Source organism: Anolis sagrei, chromosome 6 (assembly GCF_037176765.1).
Source record: "Anolis sagrei isolate rAnoSag1 chromosome 6, rAnoSag1.mat, whole genome shotgun sequence".
Taxonomy (NCBI): domain Eukaryota; kingdom Metazoa; phylum Chordata; class Lepidosauria; order Squamata; family Dactyloidae; genus Anolis; species Anolis sagrei.
This window is the reverse complement of record NC_090026.1, coordinates 41,186,439-41,210,054: the sequence shown is the minus strand read 5'-3', so window position 1 is coordinate 41,210,054 and position 23,616 is coordinate 41,186,439. Positions and strand designations below refer to the sequence as shown.

General features: G+C 46.5%; 1 protein-coding gene across 1 annotated transcript; it reads left to right on the top strand.

The window, feature by feature from the left end:
* Window positions 1–13,900: 13,900 nt before the first annotated feature.
* Window positions 13,901–19,583, top strand: LOC132779623 (gasdermin-A3-like). Its single transcript, XM_067469504.1, has 4 exons — window positions 13,901–14,044; window positions 17,478–17,628; window positions 18,026–18,099; window positions 19,038–19,583. The coding sequence occupies exons 1-4, from the start codon at window positions 14,006–14,008 to the stop codon at window positions 19,269–19,271; spliced, it is 498 nt and encodes a 165-aa protein (XP_067325605.1). The 5' UTR covers window positions 13,901–14,005; the 3' UTR covers window positions 19,272–19,583.
* Window positions 19,584–23,616: the final 4,033 nt, after the last annotated feature.

Sequence of the window (23,616 nt, the reverse complement as noted above, 5' to 3'; positions counted from 1 at the left end):
GTAAAATGACTGTTGTTTACTTCAACAGCGAGTTAATTCTATAGCACAAATGCACTGTAGGCCACATCGGCACTGACCTTCTCGGTCAAACTATAACTGCCAGGATTCCATAGCCTTGAGCCAAAGCCATTCACATGGGCTCAAAAGGCCTTCGTTCGACAGTGTGGAGTCACCCTATGACTAGGGAAGGCACATCTTCATTGCTCTGCCCTTTTGGGGTGTTTGCTCAAAGAGACTGGCATTGGCCGGCTCCAAGCATCCTGTGCATTCTTCCCTGGGATGTCTAGTTTGGCTCTGAAAAGAACAATCTGCAAACAATCTTTGACCCTTTGGGTGGCCCTTCCTTCCCTGGACCCTTCTGCCTTTCCCTCTCCTTCTTGGATTGTGGTCGCCAGAAACGGGCACAGAATGGGACTGTCACTTCCCTCCATCGAGACAAGCGATTCCTGCTGATGCCGTCTAGAATCACATTGGCCTTTTTAGTCACAGCTTCACACCTTGGGCACATTTTCCATTTTGCAGACTACTAAGAACAGGGTTCGCTACTATCCACACTTTTGCATTTCCACAAGGAGCAGATCCCCCAGCGAAGCATTTTAAAACACACACACAAACTATTCTTCTTAACAAAATTTAACAAACTTTATTGGCACAGCCATGTCATCCTGGTCACAACATGATCTCAACATGACACAGTTTAATGACACACACATTTGCACAGACTACGATCCCTTCCACACGGTCCCATTTCCCAGGATCCTATACCAAATAATCTGTTTATCCCAGATTATCTGGAAGTGCAGGCTCATATAATCCAGTTTAAAGCAGATAATCTGAATTTGGATCCTGGGGAATAGGGCAGTGTAGATCCAGCTTACATAGTAGCATTGTTGTCTTCTCTCACTTCTTTCTCGTAGGCCCCCATCTACACTGCCACATCATCCATTTTGAACTGCAGTTAACCTGAATTCTAAAACTGGATTATACGGCAGTGCAAATGAGGCCTTTGGCTCCATCTATACCGTACATTGTATGCAGTTTGAACTGGATTATATACTCGGTACAGACATATATGGATGAGTCTACATTCACCATACAGTGCAGATCAACCTGCATGAAAGGGTCAGTGTGGATGGGGCTGAGTTGCAGGTCCTGGGCAGTTTGGGTCTCCCTCCCGAAAGGAATCTAAGGAAACACCACATTAAAAAGAAATGGGTACATTTATTCTAGTCAGACATTAAAGGATACAATATTAGACTATACAAATCCACAAGATAAAACTACAATACACAGACTAGGGGGCCTCTCTCACTGCGCTGTCCAAGGGCGTCTCTTCCCCTCCAGCGGCTGGGCTGTGAGTCCTGGGATTTGCAGAGGAGGGAGGGGGGCCTTGGAGACCCTCCTCTGCCAGAGAGGCCTGGGCCTCCCTCCCCTGCAAGCCCCGGATCCACAGGAGGCAGCCAGAGCAGCCAAAGGGGAAGAGCAGCGCTTCCACAGGGCAGGGGGATCCTCTCCTATACAAGAAAGACAATCATATTACATGGTAAATAACAACAAACATACACTTTAACATTTTACAAGAGAACGAGATATACAAACACAGTTATCGAAGTCCTGTCTTCTCTCTTCTTGTTCTTACAGGCGCCAGTCTGGGTCCCTCAAAGTCAAGCGTCCCACAATGGTTAGGGTCCCTCGCTGATCAGTGTCCCTTGATGTTCATGTCCCTCGATGGGTCACTGTCCCTTGGTGTCCTCCGTCCAGGAAGGCCCTGCAAGAACCACAAGCGGTGTCAGTGGGGAGCACTGTCCCTCCTCCTCCTGCTTCTCCTCCATGGCCCCCATCAGCTAGGCCTCCTTCCACGTGAGTCCAGGTGAGGCGGGGTGAGTGGGGGGCCCAAGGTGAACCCAAGGGGCATCAAGGCCCATCGGGAGACACAGCTCCAGAGGAGGGGGGATGGCCACCTGCTTGACAGGTTTGTCCAGGCAACTGGCAGCCACTAATGGGCCGGCCTTCCTCAGAGGCTACACTGGTAAATACAAATGCAATTCCAATGCGGCTCCTGGGGAAAGCTGGCCCATCAGTGGCTGTCACTTGCCTGGAGAAACCTGTGAACAAGGACAACCTCAAAGTAGTCACTCACAGTCTAAAGCAGTGTTTCTCAGAGAGTTCCAGACAGCAGTTTAACCCGGAACAATGACATTTTAAAAACGCGAATGTTCCCCTGTTCTAGTTCACCTCCCCACTTCCCCCAAAGTGTGTGCTTTCCTGGAGGGGAGGGTCCACATGCCCTGCCAGGTTTTCCCACAGGAAACCAGGACAAAGAAGAAAACTTCTTTAAATATCCCTTTAAAAGGAAAATAACTCACCCTGCCACCATTTGCCCTTCTCTGGAGTTCTCCTGGGTCATGCCAATGGTGCACCAAGGGGGAGGAGGCAGGACAGGAGCAATTTTCCTCCCCTTCCCCCTTTGTGCATTCTCTGGAGAACTCCAGAGAAAGGAAAATGGGGGCAGATTGTTTTCCTTTTAGAAATGCAGTTTTAAGAGGTTTGGGGAGGGTGTGTCTTACATTTCTGGGGCTCCAGGAGCCCAAGAAACCCGAGGTAGATTGTATAGAGAGGAACTGGTTGTCACGCGGCGCAATCCTCAATCCCTTCTACACAGCTCCCTCAGCTGGAAAGACGCAGGTCTTCTGAATGACCCATGTCTTTCCAGCAGTTAAATTATCTCGGCACAAAGCAATCTTCATTTAAACCCGTCTCTTTTGTGGGATGTTGTGTGTCTCCAACCCTTTTATTTGTCAAATTTGAAGGTGCTGCCCCCTATACAGTAATCTTTGAACAATCATTCAAAGATTACTGTATAGCTTTGGCAGTGAACTGAGGCTGGTATGGGTCTACACTGAGCATATATATGAGCATATATATTTATATCTAGAAGTTCAAACTGCATTATTTGGCAGCATAGACCCAGCAACAGGTAACATCTAGAGTGATTGGATCAGGTCTTCAGAGGCAGCTTTGGCTCCTTTCTTCCTCCCTTGAGCCCTGACTCTGGATATAAATACCTGGGGATGAAGTCCCTGGTTCCCTTGGTTGAATGGTCCATTCCTTTGGAGAGTATCTTATAGGATCCCAGACGTTTCTGTGCAAAGGCATAGGCTTGCACTGCGTGATGCAGAAGGATGCCTTTAGACCAGAGTTTCTCGAACTGCTCCTCCAGATGTTTTGGGGCCCATCCAGACAGGCCCTTTATTGCGGAAACTTCCACAATAAAAAGTGGACCAGATGACATTCCGGTCAACCCGCAATTAATTCACCACAAACCAGGAAAAGCTTGGTTTCTGGTGAATTAATTAGATAGTGGATTTATTCCATGCCTTCTTGGACGGCGTGGAATAAAACCACTTCTTCCGGTGTCTGGACTGCAGTTCTTGGAATCACATTTGTCCAATCAGTGCATCCCACCAAAAAGGCCAATTCCATTAGCGGTGCAACCGCCTTTCACCAAGTGGAGTGTGGCCTCTCGATTTCCCAGGACAGGTGGGGGCTGTGACCCTGTGACTCTCCTCTTGACCCCTGCCCTCTTGACCCTTCTGACTGGGTGGAGACAGGGGACAATGGGGTGTTTGAGGGGAGGAGCTCAGGAGGAGGGAGGCCTGGCTGCGCCTCGAGGGCAGGGAGAGGAAGGGCGGCACCCCTGGGCTGGGCAAGGGGAGGGAAGTAGGGAGGTGCCCTTGGGATGCCACCTTGGGGGGAGGAAGGAAGCGGTGGTGGCATCCCAGGTCGAGAGGGAGGGGTCAGGGTGGGGGAGTCCGGAGGTCAAAGGAGGCGGGGCCCAGCCCAAGGGTTGGAATGAAGGCCCAGGGAGCAGGTGGTGGCCCCTCCCCTCCAGGTCCCCCAATCCCCCACAGAACAGAACAGAACAGAGCTCAACAGAGGGGCCTGAGGAGGCCCAAGCTGTCTTCCTTTTCTGCTCTGCTCCAAGGGACCCTGGTGGCAATGGGGCCCAGAGCGGGGGTGGGCCTTCTGCAAAGGGGCAGGGATTCCCTGGGCCAGGGCTGGGCAGACTCCCACCTCCTTAACGCTACTTCCCTTTGGGGCTGCGGCAAAGCTGGAGCAAAGCGGAGGTCTTCCTGTGACACGCGGGGAGATCGTGATGTTCCTGCAAAGGACAGAGAAAGGAGCTCTGGGTGAAGGAGACTCCTTTCTTCTTTCCTCAATTCCTTCCTCCTTCTCTCCTTCCTCCCTTCCTTGCTTACCTGTCCATCAGGCGGGTGGGCGCTTGATGTACTCTGGGGGGTACCTTTCTCGCCTGCAGCCTGCCACCAAGCGCCGAAAAACAGCTCGCAGCCCGTGTCGGGAGTGGAGGGCGGAGGCCCTGGCGAGGATGGCCTTGGTCTGCCAGCCAACTCTCCTGACTTCAAGGTCATGTTGGGCAAGGAGATCAATCAACCCTGGAAGGAAGAAAGGAAGGGAGGAGGTCAACAGGTGAGGGACGGCACACGGCCTCCCCAGGACCCTCTCTTCCAAGGCCCAGTCCCTCTTGGGCTGACGTACAGGCCTCGTAGGTGCAGGTGTTCCTCTCAGTGCAGGTGTTACTGTTCTTGTGAAGCACGTGACCTGGAGAGAAGGAAGGAGGCAGAGAAGAGAGGGACCATCTCCCTGAGCAAAGACCATTCTGGAGCTCCCTGAACCCAACACTACACTCAAGGGAGGGGGACGCCCAGGAGGAGGCCGGGGAGGGGGCTTTGCAGGCGGAAGGAAGGGAGAGAAGGGGAGGGAAAAATGGGAAGAGGAATCTGATCTTTGCTCTCCCCTCAAAAGGCTCCAGGTTCCAGAATGAGCTTCAAGAGCCTTCTGCATCTCCCAAGGTGGAGGGAGAGAGGTCTTCTGGGGAAGAGGGCACTCCTGCTGCCCCAGAGACTGAGCCAGGAATGGGCACAAAGGGGGCCAAGGCCTCCCCCCCCGGTCCCTTACCGAGCAACATGGCCGCTGCCTTCTTTGCCGAGGGAAGCTTGCTCTTGAAAAAAGGCAGGCAGCCATATACCTGCTCCTCCAACTCACTCCTGGAGCTGCAGTGCTGGATCTGGAGGAGAGAGAGATGAGGCAAAAAGAGGGGTTCCCTATGCCTGCTGGGCATAAGGCCCCCCGAATCCCCGGCTTCAGTACGGGAGCTGACCAGGTGCTTGGAGATCTTGTGAAGCAGCTCCTGCAGGATGAAGGTGTCTCCCGCCAGAACGCTGTCCTCCAGGTGCCATTGCAGGACCTCCGCCATCTCCCTGAGGGTCTCCCTTGCAGTCTTCAAAGAGGAGGAGGAGATGGAGGGAAGGAGTCAGGATCACTTGGAGGGCAAGTGACCTCTTCCTCGCTCCCTTGACCCCTGTCCTGAGCTCCAAGGCCTTGAGGGGCCAGTGCTGGGCCTCCCTCCCACCTTGGCCACCTCCTCGTCCTCATCCTCCACGTGAACCAGCACCGTCAGGAGGTCGTGGATGGTCTGGCCCTCCTGATGTTGATGTTCTGGGCGCCAGAGAAGATGCTGGAAACATTCCAGGGCTGCCTTCCGGATCTTGGCAACCTCCTGAAAAAACGAAGGAAAATAAAACTTTCTTTCTCCCCCTTTCTTTGTGTGAAGCCCCTTCTCGGGGCTTGGGAAGAGGGGGAAATCTACACCCTCCCCAAAATGGACCAGGGGCCAAGACTCACCTGGTGGAAGAGAGGGCGGCATCCGGCAGCCAGGGGAGCCTTCGTAGGGCCCTGGTCTTCCTTGTGCAGCAGGGGCCCCAGCTGGCCAGCCAGGCCCAGGAACTCCAGCACCACGTCGATGTGGGGGGATTGCAGCCCCCCGAGGACCCCGTGCAGGAGCTCCTGGAGGCTCATGGTCTGCAACGAGAGAAAGGAGAGCCATGCCTAAGAGGTCCCCTGCAGAGAACGCCTAGACACAGGCCTCCCCCTTGTTTGGGGAAGGGACCTCCTAGGACCTTCTGTATCACAGTGGTTCTTCCTACAACCGCAAGAGCAAGGTCTGCTGGATCTAGGCTCAGCTGGCCCTCTGTGTGGTGTGTGGAGCCGGGGCTGTGCCTGACTTACCTCCCTGTAGGTCTTGCACAGAAGGAGAAGGCCCTGCCTGCTCTGATGTTGTACGGCCAGGCTGTGATGTTGGAGCCAGGTCGTGAGCAGTGCCCAGGTCTTCTCCGGGGAGTGTGGGCACCTGCCAATGTGCAGCAGCTGGAAGAGAAAAGGAGAAGTGTGAAGAGCTGGAGCCAGGAAGGGAAGCACTGCCTCTCCTCTCCTCGACTCCCCCGCCCTATCCTAAGGCCCCCTTCCAGCCTAAAACCCAGGTTGACCAACCCTCCTCACCTGAATATAGAAGGCCACCACTCCGGCCGAATGCTCCAGCGGCGCTTCTGTTTCCCAAGAGGAACACAGGTGCTGGAGCAGGGAGGAGGAGGACTTGAGGAGGCTCCTGGAAGACAAGAGGGACCCCGTGATGGAACCCAGCCAGAGAGACCAGGCTGTGCCTTCTCCCTGAACCCCTTCCAGCCCTTGGCTCCTTACCGCAACTGGAGGGCCATTCCCTCAGGGCAGATGCTGACACCCAGGACACCCTCTTCAGCAGCACGATGATGATCTTCACCAGTCCTCTGCAGGAAAATGAAAGAAAAAAGTTTACTTCCCAGTGGAGGGTTTGAGTCCCCTATCTGGCCACCCAAAAGGCCTGGGAGCCCCACTGAGCCTTCTCCCCCCTCCTTACTCTGGAGGAACGTAGGTGCTGCTCCAGTTCCTGCTGGGCGCCTCCAACCCAGGCCTTGTGACCTCGATGTAGTTGGTCACCAAGGCGAGCAGAAGCTCCAGGGACCAAGCCTCCAGGCGAGTGCTGTCCTTGATGTATCTCACGATCTTGCCGATAGCCTGCGGAGAGAAAGAATGAGGGTTACATGCCAGGAGGGCTCCTGCTGAAGGCCAGGAAAGAGGGCCCGCTCTCCTTCCCCGGCCCCCCAAAGACAGGGTGCGGAAGGGGATGTCCTTACTGTGGCCGCATCCAAAGTGGGGCTGCCCTGTTCCTTGCCCTCCCCGGCCAGCCAAGGGCCCTCCTTCACCTTGGCCAGGAACAGGTCGAGCGCCGCCTCCACAGAGCAGTAAGGTGAATTGAGAACAGCGCACATAAATTCACCACACTCCCTGCGAATGAAGAGAGGGAAGAGGGAGCCAGGGTCAGGGTCAGCCTTGTCTCCAACCCCATGGGGACAGGGGAGTGGCACCCCCAGGCCCAGCTCTCTTACCTCCCGTTGGACTCCAGATAGTGGTCCGTGGCCATCTTGAGATGTTTGCGTGCCACATAATCCACAGCCGGCATGGCCTCTGCAGAGGAGGGACTGCGGAGCAGCTGGCACAGACGGTGCAGGTGTTCTTGCGCCTGTAAGGAAAGAAAGAAGGGAAACAGTGGCACTCGGGAGACATGGAAAGTCTCCTGGGACCAAAAGTGGAAGGAGAGGGATGGTGAGTGAAGATGTGTAGGATGCCTGTTGGGAGGCATGGGACATTGGGGTCCCAACATATCTTTCTTGTGGCTAAAGAGAAGTCTACCTGAAGGCCGGACATCTCTAGGAAGATGTCACCTGGAAGATCTATGCAGGAGACCCCTCTCTGCGTCCTGAGGAAGGCGTTGGGCGATGCCTCCTCGGTGGTTGTCCCAGGACTTGTGGGGGGAACTCTGGGCCTTACCTGCTCTACGTCCATGGAGGACCATCTCCGAGGCTTCAGGGCCAGATCTTCCCCTTCCTCATGGCCCAGGGAGCTGGAAGAGAGGCATAAGGAGGCATAAGGAGGTGAGGCCTGGTAGGCCAGGGACTGAGTACAAGGAGGGGTGCACGGTCATCCCTCCCGGCAAAGAGCAACGCACCTGCTTGAACTTGGGAGAGGGTCCCACACCTCATCCTCCAGGCTGGGGATATCAGCTAAAGTTGCCTCTTCAGGGTCCTGTAAGAGACAATTAGATAGAGAAGTGAAATAGGGGCAAAGGGGAAGGAATGGGAAGACAGCTCAGGGGAGGAAGACTAGAGTAGGAGGAAGAAGTTTAAAGGAGGGGCAGGGAGAGGAAAAGAGGAGGGGATGCAGAGGAAGGAGCCCCCCCTTCCTTTTCCCACTTCCTTCCCTTCCTTCCCTTCGATGTCTTCTCAGGGGGCTCATCGACACTGCAAGGAGAGAGAGAGGCAACAAGACAAGATCAGAAGACATCCTCTCCTCTCTCTCAGCTGGAACCCCCCCCCCCCCACCAAGCCCCCTAGAATAAGGCTACAGTCGGAGGCCCCCTTGGCCTCAATTGAGGGAGGGAGGGAGGGAGGGGATGTCTGCCTGCCATGTGGCCCTGAACCTGGGAAGGGATGTACCTCTCATTTTCGAGGTCCTGGGCCGCCCCCTCCTGCACGAACAGCTCCGAAGGAATACCAACCTTTTTGGAGCCCTGTTGAGGGGGAAGAAGAGGGAAGTGAGGGCTGTGCTCTTTGCCAAGCCTCCCTCGCTCTTTCTCCCTGAGAATTGGACTGAAACCCCCAGCCTTCCTCCCCAGTGACACACTGCCTGGGGCTGTTGGGACTTGCACTCCAACTACAGTTGAGCACTGTAGGAGGCCTCTTTAGCAAAGGGCAATCTAGAATTCAAGGGGTCTTGGGATGGCCCTGAGTCTGAATCCATTTCCAAAGGACGAGGAGAGGCAATCTCCCCCTTTTCCAGCCTCTTTCTTTCACTCACCAACTCCCTGGGTAGTTCTTTCTGTGGAGGAGTTGGGATTGTCTCCGAGATGAAGCTGCTAGAAAGACATGGGAAGAATGCAACGTCCTGGGAGGGCCCCCTCCAGATCTCTGGGCGCCAACCCCCCAACCCCAGCATGCCCTCACCCCAAAAACATGGACAGGAGGTACCTCTCTGAAGTCTTGGAGATGGCCAGGCTCCCCCTCGCCACCACCAGGCTGCTAGCCTCCAAGGGGGGGTCCTCTCTCTCCAGAAACTGCAGAGAAAAGAAGGGGGTCTCAAGATGTTATTGGAGAAGGGCTTTTTCTTCTGCCACAATCTCTCTCCTTCCATCCCATTCTTTCTCTCAGGGCTTGAATCCCCAGACAGTGCTGGACTTCAACCCCCAACATTCCTCCGCATTGACCATGTTGCCAGAGGCTGCTGGGATTTGCAGTCAAACAACTCCTAAGGGCTCCAGGATTCCCACCCGTCTTCAGAGAAGGCCCACCTGGGGACCAAAACCGAATAGCCTTACTTTCTTGGATACCGACCACTGCCTTGGCCCAGCTTCTGTGAGAGACAGGGAGCAAATCGGATGGAGGAACCCAGAAGAAAAGTGGTCCATCTTCTTTTTGACTTTACCCAAGTCAAAAAAGAAGCACAATTAAAGCTCTGGCAGGCCATGCAAAAAGAATCTGCGAACCCCACCTCCTCCAACGTGAACCATCTAAACTGGGTTCAACAGGTCTATGGCTACTCCACCACCAACATCAAAAGAGCTCCAAGACTGAGAACGAGCCATGAGAGTAAAGACAAAGATCCACCCAGAGGAAACGTGTTCTTACAAAACATCAAAGGAACCACTGACTACAGAGAGAGAAGCCGATGAACAAACACAACCTACAAACTATCTACAGACCCACTAAGGAAATCCAACAAATGCTACGTTCAGCAGAGGACAAGAGGGATCCTCTCACCTCTGCAGGAACTGCCGTATACCATGCAGCTGTGGACAAATCTACATAGAGACCACCAAATGAAGCATTGCCCAGACACAAATCAAGGAACATGAAAGGCACTGCAGACTAATTCAGCAGAGCACCTGATGAACCAACCTGGGCACAGCATATTATTTGAGAACACAAAAATGCTGGACCACTCTGACAACCACCATGTCAGACTACAGAGAAGCCATTGAAATCCACACGCATGTCGACAATTTCAACAGAAAGGAGGAAACCATGCAAATGAACAATATCTGGCTACCAGTATTTAAAAAACTGTAAAATCAGGACAGTAAGTAAAGAACAACACTCCAAAAACAGGGGAATTCCAGACAGGAAACAATCAGAGCCAGCTAAGCACCTCCTAACAAAGGATTCCCCCAGGCAGGAAACAGCCAAGCCTTGAGCTGCAAGGTAATTCAATGCCAATCGAGGTGATAATTTTCAACATTCACACTTGTCTCAAACAGACAAGAGTTCTTTCTCCCACACGAGACATTTCACGGACATATAAACCACTTGCCTTGTTTCCAACAGACCTCACAATCTCTGAGGATGCTTGCCACAGATGTGGGCAAAACATCAGGAGAGAATGCTTCTGGAACACGGCCATACAGTCCGGAAAACTCCAATCAACCCACTTCTTCAATGGCTTTGCCCAGAACTAGACACAGGGTTATTCCAGGTGAAGAGGTCTGACCAAAGCAGAAGGGAGTGGGACTAGGACATCCCTCCATCTCAACACTGGGCTTCCATTGATGCAGCCTAGAACAGCCTGGACTTGGAAAGCTGCTGCAATATACTCTTGACTCATGTTCACTTTGCAGCCTGTGCCGTCCGATGGAATTAGCACTGAACTGGTTTTTAATTTTAAATATTTATGACTGTTTTATAGTATGATGTTTTTGTTTAAAATATATTTTTATATTTTTATAATTTTATGTCTAATTGCACTGTTCAACCTATGCTGGAACCCGCCCTGAGTCCCCTTGGGGAGATATAGCGGTATACAAATAAAAGATTATTATTATTATTATTATTATTATTAAATATTTTATTTCTCAATATTATTCACACATTAATAGAAGTAGTTTCATCGTGCCAGCATTCTTGCAAAAACATATCAGAAAGGCAAATGTCGCTTTTTCACCTGATGACTTCAACCAGCATTATAAATATTTGCCCAAACCAAAAGGCATTTCAAAATCCCCCCCCTCCTGCTGAGGGGAGCGGGTAAGCATACATGTAAGACGTCTACTGACATTGTTCTGTAGGGATATATGTGGATTAACTTTGTTATACTTGCTCCCCCCCCCCTTCCCCTGTCCTCCCCTTCTCCTTTCACAATGTTATTTGTACAACTTGCAAAATCCTAATGAAAAATTATTCAAAAAAAAATGAGAAGGTTCCTGAAGTCAATCTCCAGAGGAGACTATATGTGGCATCTTAGTTACTTAGATCTGGACCTAGGCAATAATCCACCCTTTGAAATTATATCTGGAAACATATTGGTAGCTAATTTGAGTCTTATCACATAAAAATAATATGATGACTTGGGCTAGGTTTCATCAGTAGTTTGGCTGCTGTATTCCAAACGAGGTGGTGTTTCTCACTCACTCTTCCTAGTCCAGATCCATAGCTAATATCCTGATCCCACTATGCTGTTAACAGCACTATATTCTATTTCTGCTACAATGAAATTCTAGGATTTGCAATTTATGGAGAGGAGGAGCTGTGCACTCTTATTCAGGGAGTTCTTAGGCCTCACTAAACTATGAAGCCCAGGATGCTATCATGGCAATTAAAATAGAATACAGCACTAGAGCAGTGCAGTGTGATAAAGGAACCACTTAGATGTCACTACAACATGGATAATGATAGAACAGCCAGATTCCTTTCTGCGGAACCGAATTGACCTATGAACCCACTCATAGGTGATTAGAAGGTGACCCAGATGACTCTCCCTGCCTTTTGTCCAGCCAGAATGTGTGAATGAGACCCCTCCAGACACGTGTGAGCTAAGCAAGCTCACATGCCCAGTGGGGAGGGAGCAGAGGCAACAAGGGACCCCAATTTATGTGTAAGACCTTGCTGCAGATTATCTTGAAGGGACAGTGCATCCTGCTTGGTTGGGCTTCAGGAGATATCTGTGGGATGGGACTCTGCCAGGCTGGCAATATGGTGGCTCCACAGAAGCCAGTTGCCACAGTGGTGAGAAGAAGTAAGGGTCTATCCCTTTCCCCCCGTCCCTCCAGCACAAACCCCATCTTCATGGCAACACACACTCACCACTCTTTTCTTCTCTCTAGTTAAAAGGACTATGGTCTAGAACAGCAAAATTGATAGGTATTTCCCTCAAAGTGAGTGATGGGAGGGCGAGAATGCATTGATATGTTGAGGGAGGTTTTCTCCTCACGTGTTCAGTTGGGGAGGTGACCCCCAATACCTACGATACCACTGCATGTGCAAAGCCATTCTTTTGCTGGGGAAGGAAATAAACCTTGAAGATGACAATATAATACAGCTATGATGGCACACCAGGAAGATCTAATGAGAAACTAAATGTGTCTGGCTATTTTCCCAGTGACCATCGGTATGCCCTAAATTACTTTAATGCCCCCAAAAATGATACTCTACAGACAAGACTAAATTAACCAAATTGAGTTTACTGAATAAACAGGGTGAAATAAAACAAGGTATACTGAGGTATCTGAGGTAACAAATTTGATAGAGTTAGAACAGTGAAATATAAACTCTGAGGTAACAAACTATAAACTCTGGGGCAAATATATTCTAATCTAAAATCTATAAACTTTGGCAAATGTAACTATTCTATTACATGTATATGAACTATCTATCTATAAGGCAAATATAACTATTCTATGGCAAATATGTGATAAGGATGGCCTGTTCAAATTGCTAGGCCAGACCAGACACTATCTGGCTAACTAACTTCAAGCTATGACCAACAAAGAATGCCATAAGAAGTTCTATCACCAGCCCATTCTGGCTCTGAGTCAGAATGGGCTGCACCAACTGAGCTCGGCCTCTAGGGGGAACCTAAGCTTCTCCCCTAAACTTGGCAAAATGGAACAGTCCAACAGGCAAACAGGGAAATAAACAGGCCGAGACTTCACAACAGCCTCCATGTCCATTTAAGATTAAGATGAGATGGTTTTTAAAAGAAAGTAGCAATAAACTATTGTGCCACATACTAAGCGATTCAGGAGGGTGTCATTGGATGCTTTGGACAATTTGTTGAATTCCGAAAGTGCACAACGCCAGTTTGAGACCAACCAAAACTATCATTGCAACATAACCGTGTTAGAAGGTCTTTGAGCTCCACTAAAATTCAGTTGTATCTATTCACACTGTCCTAATGCAGATCACATGAATAATATACCTGACTCTGTTTTATTTATTATGCTTGTTTTTTTTCCATAGGAAAAGTTGTTCCAATGTATTTCAGTTGTGAAAGTAAGTCGTTCATGTTTTTAAAAGTTGGGGTTTAATGCAAGCTCTGAAGTAAATCAGTTGAAGACCAGTGTTTCAACTTAGTTCATTGGCTTACTTACACATTTCGATAATATTTCAAGAAATATGGGGTTCTGAAATAACACAATCTTTTTGCAGTGTGGGATTTTAAAAAAACCCTCATGGGTAAGAAAAGCCACACTATACATATTTTTATCACTTAAAAAGATGAACTGTGAACATATTAGGAATTTGTGTCCTGGGAATTGACTTGTCCATGCCTGTCAAGGTGAATGTTGTCACTCAGAGACAGGATACCGAGGGAGGTATCTTTAGGCACAGTAGCCTCTGAAGATGCCCTGTTGGAGACTCCTGTCTTAAAGGCCTTCTAAATCAAATATTAATATATTTCGATACAACAAATAAGTCAAACCTTCACTCCTGATGAGGTTTTGGATTTTAAAGATTCTGACTGTTTACAAAGATCTGGAGTTTAATTTTACCGGTGAGACACCTGCTTGTGCTTGTGCTCTGTGCTGAGAACATTTTATGCTGGGTTTGTATGGTGACATAAAAGTAATATTTTCAAAAACATGAAGTATTACCACTAATCCCAAATATCTAGCTCTGTGATACATTTTTCCTTACATCTGATCCTGAGCTCTCAATTCTCTTTATTAGTACCTGTAATGTACAGTGTGGAAAGTATACATCAGGAAGTTGAAGAGAACTGTGTACAGTTCTCATTCCTATCTGCAAATCTGCGAGGTGTATTTCTAACTGGCTTTGTGGCTGTAATGAGGAACAAGGACCTTCTACAAGAGCTAGTGTTCCAGGTAAAGATATTCTCGTTGTGCGTTAGGCTCTTCCTTTGGGGTTAAGGGTTTCCTCATCATTTGTTTCCAGCTCATTGTCCCTCCCTTCACAAATCCTTTGCCATATTGTCTTTGTGGATCTCTCCCATTAGTGTCTTTCCAACCCAGTGTCATATTTGGAGGCATTCAAGATTAATCTCCGCTTCCCATTGTCAAGTGTAGTTCCAACCAAAAATATATCTTCTTTAGCTTTGGGGGAAAAAAACCCAGGTTAACATTGTCACCCCTGTGGTGTTTGTTTTGTTGTTTGTGCCCCTGTTCAGAAGATCTTGCTTCACTTTCTGTCCCTGGGATAACTGGATTTTGAAAAATGTGGCTTGTCTTGGAAACAAGGATTGGTGATGAAGCTTCAATGGAGAGACCTTTTCCCCTTGATGACTCTTCCAAGAGTGCATTTCCCTTCCTGGGGGTAGATTTCTCTCACGTCCGTTTGTTACAACCTTGTTCTTGCTTGAGTGTGCTTGTAACTCGGGGACTGCCGTCACCCATTGACTGGAAAATGTGTAAAAGTTATTTACAAATTCCTTTCTCCTTTGAGAGAAAGAGTGAGAAAGTCACCCTGCCAAAAGAAATTCATTACATTGTTTTGTATTTCAGGACAAAAAGTTAACTTGCAACCCCCACCCTGCTTAAAAAAAAAACATTTTGACCTAAAACATTTTCATTTAGAAACCATTGCACTTTAACACAAAATGCACAAATACAGCGTTCTTTGCATTAAGGTTATTGTGTTTTTTCCCTGCAAAATCCAAGGTACTTTTGGTGAAAAATTAAAATCTCCAAATATGAAGAATAATTGAAAAATTGCAAAAAAAAATGAGTATTACATTATTATTATTATTATTATTATTATTATTATTATTATTATTACAGTCTTTTCTAAATTGCTGCCTTTCGCCCAATCCTGGGACTCAGGGCTAACGTTATAATTCTATTAAAATGCAAGTGTTAAGAACCATTGAAAGTATGCCATGAAAAAGAATAAGAGCAGTGGAATGAAAACATTTGCAACTCTTTTGTTCTTGCAATGGAGGATGAAATATGTGCAAATTTTCTTCTTTGCACCACAGCAGTCATTGTTGCTCTTTTACAGAATATTATTCCATGGAAGCCCCTTCACACATCCTTCAAAGGAATCTTATCGGCAGGAATGTTTAGGAGATTATCTGATTTATAATCTTTTTCAGTTCTTGTGGGTTTTTTCGGGCTATATGGCCATGTTCTAGAGGCATTTCTCCTGACGTTTCACCTGCATCTATGGCAAGCATCTTCAGAGGTCTTCTGGAGCTGGGAAAAAGGGGTTTATATATCTGTGGAATGACCAGGGTGAGACAAAAGGCTTTTGTAAGTTGGGCTAGGTGTGAATCTTTACAACTGACCACCTTGATTAGCATACAATGGGCTGACAGTGCCTGGAGCGAACTCTTCTTGAAAGGTGATTAGATGTCCCTGCCTGTTTTTCTCTCTGCTGTTTTAATTTTAGAGTTTTTTAATACTGGTAGCCAGATTTTGTTCATTTTCATGGTTTCTTCCTTTCTGTTGAAATTGTCCACATGTTTGTGGATTTCAATGGCTTCTCTGTGTAGTCTGACATGGTGGTTGTGAGAGTGGTCCAGCATTTTTGTGTTCTCAAATAAAATGCTGTGTCCAGGTTGGTTCATCAGGTGCTCTGCTATGGCTGACTTCTCTGGATGAAGTAGTCTGCAGTGCCTTTCATGTTCCTGGATTCTTGTTTGGGCGCTGCGTTTGGTGGTCCCTATGTAGACTTGTCCACAGCTGCATGGTATACGGTAGACTCCTGCAGAGGTGAGAGGATCCCTCTTGTCCTTTGCTGAACGTAGCATTTGTTGGATTTTCCTGGTGGGTTTGTAGATTGTTTGTATGTTGTGTTTCCTCATCAGCTTCCCTATGCGATCAGTGGTTCCCTTGATGTATGGCAGGAACACTTTTCCTCTGGGTGGATCTTCATCTTTACTCTTGTGGCTTGTTCTTGGTCTTGCAGCTCTGAGGTGGAGTATCCATTGGCCTGTAGAGCCCAGTTGAGGTGGTTCAGTTCATCTTGGAGGAGGTGGGGTTCGCAGATTCTTTTAGCACGGTCTGCCAAGGCTTTAATGGTGCTTCTTTTTTGACTTGGGTGATGGTTGGAGTTTTTATGTAGATATCTATCTGTGTGTGTGGGTTTTCTGTAAACGGTGTGACCCAATTGTTGATCAGGTTTGCGGATGACTAAGACATCTAGAAAAGGCAGTCTTCCTTCCTTTTCTTTTTCCATAGTGAACTGGATGTTAGGGTGGATGCTGTTAAGATGTTCCAGGAACCTGTTGAGTTCTTCATCTCCATGGCTCCAAATGGTGAAAGTATCATCCACATATCTGAACCATATAGTGGGCTTTTTGGTTGCTGTTTCAAGAGCTTGTTTTTCAAATTGTTCCATGTAGAAGTTAGCTATGACTGGGCTGAGAGGGCTCCCCATAGCTACGCCATCTTTCTGTTCGTAGAATTCATTGTCCCACTGAAAATAGCTGGTGGTGAGGCAATGGTGAAACAGCGCCGTGATGTCTTCTGGGAACCTCTGGTTGATGAGTGCCATGGTGTCTGCAACTGGGACCATGGTAAATAGAGACACCACATCGAAGCTGATCAGTTTGTCATTTGGATTTAGCTTGAGATTGCTGATTTTTTCAATGAAGTGGGCTGAGTCCTTGATGTAGTGTGTTGTGAGCCCAATGTGGCTTTGTAACTGTGCAGCAAGAAATTTGGCTAAGTCATATGTGGGGGACCCAATGGCACTCACGATTGGTCTGAGTGGGGTGGAGTCCTTCTGGATTTTGGGGAGTCCATAAAGCCTGGGTGGAAGGGCTTCCGATTTACATAGCTGCTGTCGTATGTCGAAGTTGATTGAGGAGTTTTTAATTAGAGTGTTGGTTTTTCTGGTTATTTTGGAGGTTGGGTCTTGCTTAAGTTTTCTGTATATAGTAGGGTCCAGGAGTTTTCTGATCTTCTCCTTGTATTGCTCTGTATGCATGATGACTGTGGCATTCCCCTTGTCTGCTGGCAGAATGAGGATATCAGGATCTGAATTTAGGTCTCTAATGGCTTCTCTTTCCTTCCTAGTAATGTTACTGGAGGGGAGTTTTATAATCTTTTTGGCAGGAAAATTAAAACTAGCCAGTGGCTATCTATTTTATGTTTACATCAGTTCTCTCACATGAACTGATTTAAAGGACAGAACCAAACCAAATTCATCCTCAAAATTACTCAACACTCCTTCATGCTCTTGATTCAGATTTCATCACAAAGCAACCCTTGCTTTCATTTGTGTGCCCCTAAATCCCTGCATTTAGGTCCATGTAACTGGTTGGCATTGACATTACCTTTTTCTTTATGCTATTAGCTGGAGGAGTCACTTGAAACCTCTGGCCAATGCAAGCTGAAGGCAGACAAGCCAGAATTGCAAGATCTGGTGGAGAATTTACAAGATCACAGTGGAGTCATCATCCCTGAACTTGCAAAGGCAGTTGTTTATTTTCTAGAAGCCTTGGATGGTAAGGATCACAATGTCCAAAATACAGTGACCATTCGAATGTATGTCACTAAAAGACCTTTCAGCCCATGAGCCTCTTCTGATTCCGTTGTACAGATGTTGATCTTGCAGATAACTGCTGCATTTCAAATCTCAAGCTGCTTGAAATTTCTCACAGCTCTCTCATGGCCTATTCTCCTAGAGTTTCTCACAGATTTGCCCAGTTACTACTGTGAGAGGACAACCACTCAGTGAAAAAGAGGTTTCTCTTCATTTGCATGTCCCAGCATGCTAGAGCAAACTATGGCTCTTTCTTATCATATTGCTGATAAGAATAATCTTGTCAGCTCTCTGCTTCAGCCATTCTGCCCTAGTATGGAACCCTTTCCTTCCATTGATTGTTTTGCTCTCTTTCTCAGAACTGCAAGAAGAACAATTGATGCTCTTGGAAGAATCTGTGGAAAAGAAGATTGTGCCCAAGCAGCTGGAACTGGTAAGTGAGAACTCTAATCACACATTCCCTACATGTTTTACCAGACATGTTAATATTTATTTATTTATTTACAGTATTTATATTCTGCCCTTCTAATCCCGCAGGGGACTCAGGGTGGATTCCAATGTACACATATATATGGCTAACATTCAATGCCAAAGATACACAACAGATATAGACAGGCAGTCAGAGGCTATTTAACTTTTCTGGCCACCAGGGGAGCTTTCGCTTTCATCGTCCATCTGCGACACTGATAAAGTACTTCCGTGTTCCCCGCATGCTTTTGCTGGAGTGCTTTGCTGGTGTCTTTTTTATGGCCTTGTAAATTAGTTAAATTAGCCTCCCCACATTAGGTGGTACCTAATTTTCCTACTTGACAGATGCAACTGTCTTTTGGGGTGCAAAGGTCGACAACAAGCTACACAATTGGTCGGAAGTTCACTCTGACCTGGGCTGGCTTCGAACTCGTGACCTTTTGGTCAGAAGTGATCTTAATGCAGCTGACACTCAGACTTAATAGATAGTAGATACTCCTTTTACAAAACTGAAATAAATGTGAATTCTGTGGAATCCTAGGATTTGCAGACAGTTTTAAGTTTTAATGCAGCAGCAACTAACAAAAAAAAAAAACACCACAGGATTCCATATGATGCATCCATGCCGATTAAAGTGGAACGATGGCACTATAACTATGTGGTGCAAAAGGGCATGAGTTCATATGAGCCTTCCATATACCTCTGCCTTTCTAAAATGTAAAATGTAATTTGCCTGCAAGCTTCTCAGCACTGGCAAAGCTAACTATGGCAAAAGAGTTCCATAATCAAATTGTGATATATGGCTGTACACTATAGTTTTTCCAAAGAACAACAATGATTTTTTATTTACAATGAATATTTTGACTTGTGTGGTTTGATTTTGCTTCTTTTATGTTTCCAAAGATCGATATCATATTAGAAAATATTCTAAGCAACGATGAAAAGAAATTTACTGTAGATGTCCAGCTCTTATCTGAAGAAGAGATGCTTATAATGGGAGCAATGATTGAATTGAGTGGAGTGACCATTCAGAAAACCCAAGCTCATCTTTCAGGAACAGGAGAGCCTGCAGCTTTGGTGCCCTTGTTTGTGGTTCTTTATGTGCTCTCTCTTCTAACTAAGCAAGAAGACGACTGAATTCATCATGATATCTGCATGACTAAGCTGTACACATTTATCTGGGAAAGTCTCATTTATTTCCAAGCTTGAAAATATATATTTTGGGTTCAACTCCCACAATCATGGGTTGGGCAAATTGCAGTTCAGAAAAGTAACTTTTTCCAGACTTTCCTCAGTGCAGCTTAGTTCTGAGCAAAACCGTTATAGGGTTATATTGTAGTGCAGATACGTATATACGGCCTTGCTCTTAAATCTTCTTTGCACTGTATAGCCTTCTTTTCAGTCACATTTCTCTCTTGGAATGAAAATTAGTAGTAATAAAATAATTTATTTTCTTTGCAAAAGACCTTAGGTTGCATGCCTCATTCAACCCTTACTGTGCTGTTACAGCTGTACCAGAAGCTCCCACTTTATTTGCCTTGTATTAAGTCTTTGCTTGCAGCCAAGGTTTGGGATTTTGCAGAAGGGTGGCTTCCTGTTAAAGTTTGTGGTTATAGGACCGGCCACCTGTCCATCATCATTAGGTTCCTTAGTTCCGCCCCCTTTTGGGTTTTCAGAAGAGAAGGGAGCCATTTTTAATCAGTTACACACAAGGAAGCTAGTCTATAGGACACAGACAGCTCGTCCCGTAGGAAAAGCTTCATTCCTGAAGATCATCTGGGGATCATCCGGTGATCATCTGGGGATTATTCAGGGAAACAGGAACAGAAGGAAAGGATCCCAAAGGCTCTGGCTGAGAGCTCACAGCCTCTCAGCCTCACAGCACCAGAGGGGAAAACAGCCCTGAAGTTCCCACAGGACAGCATTACAAAACCACTGAATTCCAGCTGAAGTATCTTCAAGCCTTGGCTGGTAGGTTTACTCGATGTCCAGACGCAGTTAGGATCGGTAGTAAGACCCAAACCAGCGAGGCCCAGATAATAGACAGCCTGGGAGAGATTATAAAGGGTTCTTCCTCATGCTGAGAAAGTACAGTTAATCCAAGTCAGTGCCAGTCTCTTAAAGACTAGAATAAGAAAACCTTGAAGTGTTGTTTGAAGATTTGTTATTTGTTCCTTAATAAAGTCTTTGTTGTACCATTAAAGACTGTAAAGACCATCACTTCAGGAAATCCCTAAGAATCTCTCTTTGAGGCACCCCAGCTTCCCACTGGGTTTAAAGTATACGTCCTATAGAATAAAGACAATTTGTTCAGACCCAGTGCACGACAGAACACTTACCATTTGCAATATTCCTTGTTCTGGTAGAAATTATATCTCCTGATGATGGTAGCCATCATGACCATCTATCTCAAATAGCCACTGCAAATTATGGCTAATTTTCATTTGAAGTAGAACCATCCAGTCTCAATTAAATGGGATGGATAGATAGCTAGATTGTGGATGGTCATATGCTTGTTTTACCATGTTTCTCACACCAGAAACGACTTGCAGTTTCTTAAGTCGCTCCTGACACGACAAAAAATGTTGTAAACATGAAAACACCATACAAGTCCTGCATGTATGACATGCTTCTTCTTTCAATATCCTGACTACTTTAAAATTACCCTATTTCTTTTATTCTGAGATAATAATAACAACAACAATAATAATTTTATTTTTATACCCCGCCTCCATCTCCCCTAAGGGAATGGGGCGACTTACAACGGATGAGCCCAGAGAGCACAAAGTTAAAAACATAACACCATAAGATGCCATCAAAATAAAACCAAATAAAAACATATGACAATAAAACATAACATAAAAACAGTACCATACAGAACGATAAAAGTGCTGAGTTCAGAGGGCTCTGGGTTTGTGCAAATTCCTAGACAGAGCTAAGGGAAAGTGCAAAATTCAGAAAGACAGGGCTGGGAGGATAATGTTCATGGGCATTAAAATGTCAGGATTGTAGAGCGGAGGGCCATGTTAAAGTGCAGAACTTAGGTAACATTGGGCCAATTTTTTGGAACTGCCTAGTCACACTATTCCTCCTTGTAAACATCTCTACAAATGGGGTGCATCTTTATATACATAAATTTGTTTGTATATATGAATAAAACTTTTTTCTCTGTTGCTGTTACTGAAATTGGTGTGCATCTTACAATCAATGTTATTTTAGAATCAAAACAGAGGTGTTTTGGTGGTAATCGGGCCTTATATAGCCTCAGGATGGTGGGCAGGGTTATCACCAAAACATTTTAGATTGTAGACAGTTCCAAACAGTGAATTGTGTGATTCACGGAGACCACGAAGAAAATGTGTGTGTGTGTGTGTATGTTTGTTGTTCATTCGTTCATTCCTTTCCAACTCTTCGTGACTTCATAGACCAGCCCACGCCAGAGCTCCCTGTTGGCCGTCACCACCCCCAGCTCCTTCAAGGTCAATCCAGTCACTTCAAGGATGCCATCCATCCATCTTGCCCTTGGTCGGCCCCTCTTCCTTTTTCCTTCCATTTTCCCCAGCATCGTTGTCTTCTCTAAGCTTTCTTTTCTTCTCAAGATGTGGCCAAAGTACTTCATCTCTAACTCTACTATCCTTCCCTCCAATGAGCAGTTGGGCTTTAAGATATATATATATGGATGGAGCTACACTTAAAAAAGGTATACAAATTAAACTTAAGGACAGACCTATAGAACTTGTCTTGTTCATAACTTTCAGATTGCCTTTATTGAGACAGACACAGTGCTGTCAAATTGTATTAATGAGACAATGTAGACACAACCTGTTGGTCATGGTGTGCCTAAGAAGCCAATTGTTTTCCCGAAAAGGGGATGAATTTTAAGCTGAAAATGAAACTAAATTCAGAGTCTTGAGGTTCACTGCTGTTGCCTCTTCTTAATTAGCCCAAACACCCTCAGAGATTTTTTTGTTTTTAAATATTACTTGAAGAAGGGAGGGGATCAACTGGGCGATCTCCATTGAAGCTGCGGAGATTTGCTGGAGCATATGGGCTTGAGTCAAACGGCTGAGCTGGGGGTGTATGCTCATGTGCAGGGACTTGGGGGCTATGGAGTGTGGGCTACTGCTGGTTCTTGCACAAGGGAGGTCATGGGGATGGAGGCCATTTCCAATTCATCTGGACTTCCATCCTTGGGAAACTGCAATTCCCACAGATCATGCTATGTTTTCTTTTAATTAGGGGTGGGATTGGGGGTCTTCAATAACAAAGGGAAACATCTTCAGGAGAAGCAGGCAGCTGGGATTCAATGTGTTCAGCTTTGGCTTCTTTCACTTTCCTTCCTGGAATAAACACTGGCACTGCAGCACATGGCAAGGGCCCCCTGGAGGACAAGAGGAGGAACTGACTCACTCACCTGGGAAAAGGCACCTGAACACCAGGGAACCCTGGGAGATGTAGTTTGACAGGCCTTCTGCCTTCTTTGCCCAAAAGTGCCAGAAACAGAGAGGCAGCTTGGTGAATTGGTTAGAGCTCTGGACTCAGGATTAGTTTGACCACACGCCGACATTTGTGGTCCAGTGTGATGGAATCCCTGGGAGTTGTTGTTTGCAAAGCATTTCACTTTCTCAGCATTCTTTAACACAGAAGGCTGCAGACCTTGCAAAACTGCAACTCCCAGAATTCCATAGCATTGAGCCATGACATTTGCAGAGCAGATACACCCTTAAGAGAGAGGAATGTATTTTGTTTGTAAGGACTAAAGGTTCATCTACACTGTAGAATTAATGCAGTTTGACACCACTTTGATTGCCACGGTTCAATGCTATGGAATCCAGAGATCGATAAAGTGGAGAGGCACCAGAACGTTTTGACACTGTAGGTATTCTAAAATACCACCCAGTTTTTAGACTTATTATTATTATTATTATTATTATTATTATTATTTCTACCCGGCTTTATCCCTCTAAAAAAAACTGCATTCATTTTACAGTGTAGATGCATTCTTCAAATCCTTGAATGATTATTAACAGTGCCGGCTAATGTCATCCCGCTTGCATGTTTTGCTAGGAAGTTACTTTGGAAGAGTCTTTAGTAACAGTCACAAGACCAACTCCCTGGAAGTAAACAATTAATAAAATAGTTGCGTTTAAGTGTTACTTTTTTACATTAGAGCTATTGAAAGTAATGTATGTTTGTTAACATAGTCACTTGAGCTGCAGCATGCGCTGGAGCTTGACCCGTGCCATCTTTCTTCTGCATTATTTGACAGTACGATACAATAAAAGGCCACCTGGACTCTTCCATATATATCTCCATAAGTTAAAAGACTGTCTTTAACTTCAATAGGGAGTTAATTCTATAGCACAGATGCACTTTAGGACTCAGGCCCCATCTGCACCAAGCCTCTCAGTGAAACTACAACTCCCAGGATTCTATAGCCTTGAGCCAAAGTCGTTCACATGGGCTCAAAGGGCATTTGTTC